Source organism: Marmota marmota, unplaced genomic scaffold (genome assembly GCF_001458135.2).
Source record: "Marmota marmota marmota unplaced genomic scaffold, marMar, whole genome shotgun sequence".
Taxonomy (NCBI): domain Eukaryota; kingdom Metazoa; phylum Chordata; class Mammalia; order Rodentia; family Sciuridae; genus Marmota; species Marmota marmota.
Window position 1 is genome coordinate 6,361,760 of NW_025999894.1, and position 1,449 is coordinate 6,363,208.

General features: G+C 69.2%; 1 protein-coding gene across 1 annotated transcript in view; it reads right to left on the reverse strand.

Moving 5' to 3' along the window:
• LOC125613921 (protein sidekick-2-like) overlaps positions 1 to 1,443 on the reverse strand; it is a 166,906-nt gene extending 165,463 nt beyond the window's left edge. The window contains exon 1 of the mRNA XM_048795766.1: positions 404 to 1,443. Coding sequence (XP_048651723.1) covers positions 404 to 467 — 64 coding nt within the window. The 5' untranslated portion in view covers positions 468 to 1,443. The remainder of the gene's footprint in view (positions 1 to 403) is intronic.
• Positions 1,444 to 1,449: the final 6 nt, after the last annotated feature.

Genomic DNA, 1,449 nt, shown 5'->3' on the forward strand with positions numbered 1-1,449 from the left:
TGCCCAGCAGGGCCTTGCCCTTTCCCGCGGACGCCAAGCGGGAACCCGAAGCCCGGCCTCCGAGCTCAGTGGAGCCGCGTAGAGCCGGCACCGAATGGCGCGCCCCTCCCTCGCCGGCCCCAGGGCACCCTCCGGCAGCCGGCTGGGACAGGAGGAGTGTCCCTCCCTCCTCACCTTAGGGTTTTCTCAGCCTTCTCGGGCGACCCCACCTTCCCCATTCAGAAGCCACAAGTCTCAGAGAGCATGCCCCACCCGAAAGACAGACCCCAAACTTGGGGAGGGGGGGGTCTTGAAACTCCCAAGAGAGGGCTGTCTAGGCTGAGCACGCTGACCCGCTGGCCACCCCCTGCCCGCCCTCTCTCCGAGCCCCCTCCCAGCCCCACGTGGGGATGGTCCCCAGTACCTTGGGCTCCAGCCTCGCGGATCCGATACAGAGCCACCAGAGTCCAGATCAGCAGCCGCCACATGGTGACCAGCCTGGAGGGGGTCCTCCGGGGTCTCCTTCCCCTCCGTCCTGCTTTATAATCCTCGTGGGGTTCGGCGCCCCGCGGCTTGGTCCCAGGAGACTGTCTACGCGGCTCTGGGTCCCAGGCGTACTGTGCCCGAGAGGGCCCGCGCTGGCGACCCCAATCCCTCCTCCTCTGCTGTCCGAGTCCGATGCCGGCCGCGCGCCCGGAAAGAGAGGGGCGAGCAAACAGAAAGAGGCAAAGCCGCCCTCTCGGATTCGGGCGCCTGCCTCCCTTAGCACCCCAACTCCGACTTCTTCTCCCAGCCAAGGCGGCCTCCGCGATCCGGCCGGGTCGCTGGCCGAGCTCCGGAATAAGCGGACAACTTCAGGAAACTTCCTCCGGTGGCCACGTTGCCCGCCCCCCGCTCCTCCCCGCCCCTGGTAGGATTCTCCGGACCCACGCAGTCACCGTGGTCGCAGGCGCCCGGTCCCCGGGGCGCGTTCCGAGCCGAGCGCGGCGGCAGTCGCGGGTGCTGAGGTTCGTCCAGGGGTGTCAGTTTCGGGGGAAGCGGTTAGCATAACGGTCCGAGTCTCCCTGGAGCTGAAGTTTTCTTCTCTAACTTTGCAGGAGGTATCTGGCGGGGCCGAGCCGCCCTTCTGGGTTCCACCGCCCTCGCGCTGAATCCGGAGATTCTGGGTCCCCTCCGGGGGCTTCGGGACCGGGTGTCCTTCGGTTCTGCGCCCAGGAGGCTAGCAAACTTTGCTGGTCCTGCAGCCCGGCACACAGCCCCGCGCGCCCATGTCCACCCCAGCTTTGGGCTGGCAGGGGCGGCTGCTGGGATCGGCGACCCGGGCTGAAGCCAGCGCTTCGGCGCGGAGCCCTCCTGCCGGCGCTAGGATGGAGACCGGCGGCTCTGCCCTCCGCCGCGCCTGGCCAGAGCTCTCGGCGAGACGCACCGAGAGCCGCGAGCAGCCCCGGCCCCCGGGGGCTCGGCGTCCCC